The sequence below is a fragment of the Arachis duranensis genome, chromosome 3, assembly GCF_000817695.3.
Source record: "Arachis duranensis cultivar V14167 chromosome 3, aradu.V14167.gnm2.J7QH, whole genome shotgun sequence".
Lineage (NCBI taxonomy): Eukaryota > Viridiplantae > Streptophyta > Magnoliopsida > Fabales > Fabaceae > Arachis > Arachis duranensis.
In genome coordinates, this window is record NC_029774.3 from 26,278,659 (window position 1) to 26,280,760 (window position 2,102).

The window sequence follows — 2,102 nt, forward strand, 5'->3', positions numbered from 1 at the left end:
GAGATGAAAATGCCTTAACCCCAATTAGAATATTAACATTGAATCATGAAACCCTAGATTCAACATCGAAGATGCAAACACATGAAATAAAAGGAAAAACCCGATCAGAAAGAATTGAAAAGATAAAAATCTACAATTCTTAAATTCATATCAACGGAAATCCAATACACTGGAAATTTCGACAAATCTCAAAACCCTAGAAATTAACAAAAAGGAAAGCCAAGAAATTAAGGACTTAATTGAAACCAAGCAAAGGAAAAATTACCTCGGCGGCTAGGTATTCAAGGACGGCGGCGAGGTAAACGGGGGCGCCGGCACCGACCCGTTCAGCGTATTTTCCAGCCTTGAGGAACCGGGCAATACGACCAACGGGGAATTGAAGACCGGCCTTGCTGCTCCGAGAGGTGGCCTTCTTGGCGTTGCCAGATCCTAATGTTTTGCCTCGACCCGCCATTGACGAATGTTTAATGCTTCGGTTTAACGGAGAGAGAGTGATCCTTTGAGCGCTTAGCGAGAGAATATTAATGGATGAATGAAGGCTCAGGCGGTTGCGACATTTATATATAGCATGTTGTGTGCGACTAAACTTCTGGCCAATCAAATTTAACGACGCGGATCGTGCTTTTTCACTGTCAGATGGGTGCAACGTGGACGGTCGGGATAGGGTTGGAATCATAGATCCGTGTTACGACTTATGACTTACGTTCGTTTTGGGCAGTGACTGAATTGACGAAAATGCCGCCAAACTTTTAAATTTTTTTCTTAAAAGGTGAAAGTTTGAAATTTTTTTGAAAAAAATATAGAATAATCCTAAAAATTTTAAAATTAAGAGTGATATGAACATGGATGTCTATTCAATTAATGATATATTGATATGTGACTTCAATTCATTATATAAGCGGTTCAATTTTTCTATGATAAGAGAACGAAGTTTTTAAATTAAACTGAACTTAAATAAAATTAAAAAAGTAAACATTGTGTGTATAAATAATGAGGAGGTCTGAGACAAATGATGTATAATAAAAATATTTTTCTTTCTCTTTATATGCTACAATAAATTTTCTCTTTTTTTTTGAATATAAGCTGCAACATATATAATATTAGTAAATATATATAATTCACTTCTAATATATTAAAATAAATATATTGATAAAAATTAATACTAGAATTTTTTATTTATATTTTTTATTTTATATTTATTTCTTCTTTCTTATTTATTTATTTTATAACAAAAATTAGATATTTTAAAACATTAGATTTTAATCTCTAGTTTTTTTCATTAGACATAATAGTCTTCTCTTTATTTTCTAGTGTAACTCATTAACGAAAAATGCTAAGTTGCACATAAATTCGCACACATGACAGTTAAGTGTCTACATATTCAAAAAGACAAAATAATTCATAGATTTGTATGAAACGCTACGTTTAACACCCACTAGTTTCCCTCTATATCAACGAAACTAAGTTCGAAAAGACACCAAACTCCACAATTCACTCATTTTTACATTGAAACCTTATACTACTACAACCTCATCTCCCACATAACTACTGTCACCGTCAACGTCAGAACTCTGTTCATCATCGTGACGCCCATCATTCACTGTCATTATCTTCAAATCACATGAAACGCGGAGGTGGATGCGACATCAGCAACAATATTTTCACTGAATACTCGCACAAATAGCAGGTGAGTATGTTGGTTAATCAATTTAATTTGGTAGATGGTTATGGTTTAGTGATGGTCAGAACTTGTGACTTGTAATGGTATTATATGTATGTGGATTTTAAAGTAGTTGGAAGAATATAGCATCTTCTAGCTTTAATAAACAAATTCATTGGATTTTTGTTTTTCTTGGTTTCAGTTTTGTTGATTGTAGTTTATTTTAATTCTATTAGTAGATGGAGTATTTTGCGGTTTCTGTTTTTCATTATGGAGATCATTTTGTGCGAAATAATAAGGATGTGATGCATATTGATGAAAAAGTGCACAAATTTTTTAAAATGGACATTGATTTGCTGTGTTTCTTTGATTTGAAAACTATGTTCAAAAGACTTGGGTATCATGATTACAAAGTTATGTACTAGTTTGATTTTACAGCTTC

At 32.7% G+C, this 2,102-nt stretch overlaps 1 protein-coding gene across 1 annotated transcript; it reads right to left on the reverse strand.

Moving 5' to 3' along the window:
• Positions 1-263: 263 nt before the first annotated feature.
• LOC127745718 (histone H2A.6) lies at positions 264-532 on the reverse strand (the record flags this gene model as incomplete). The annotated part of the gene is given in 1 exon segment (XM_052259190.1): positions 264-532. A coding segment is annotated over 1 exon segment (191 nt), but the record flags the coding sequence as incomplete, so codon positions are not given.
• Between the last annotated feature and the right edge of the window lie 1,570 nt (positions 533-2,102).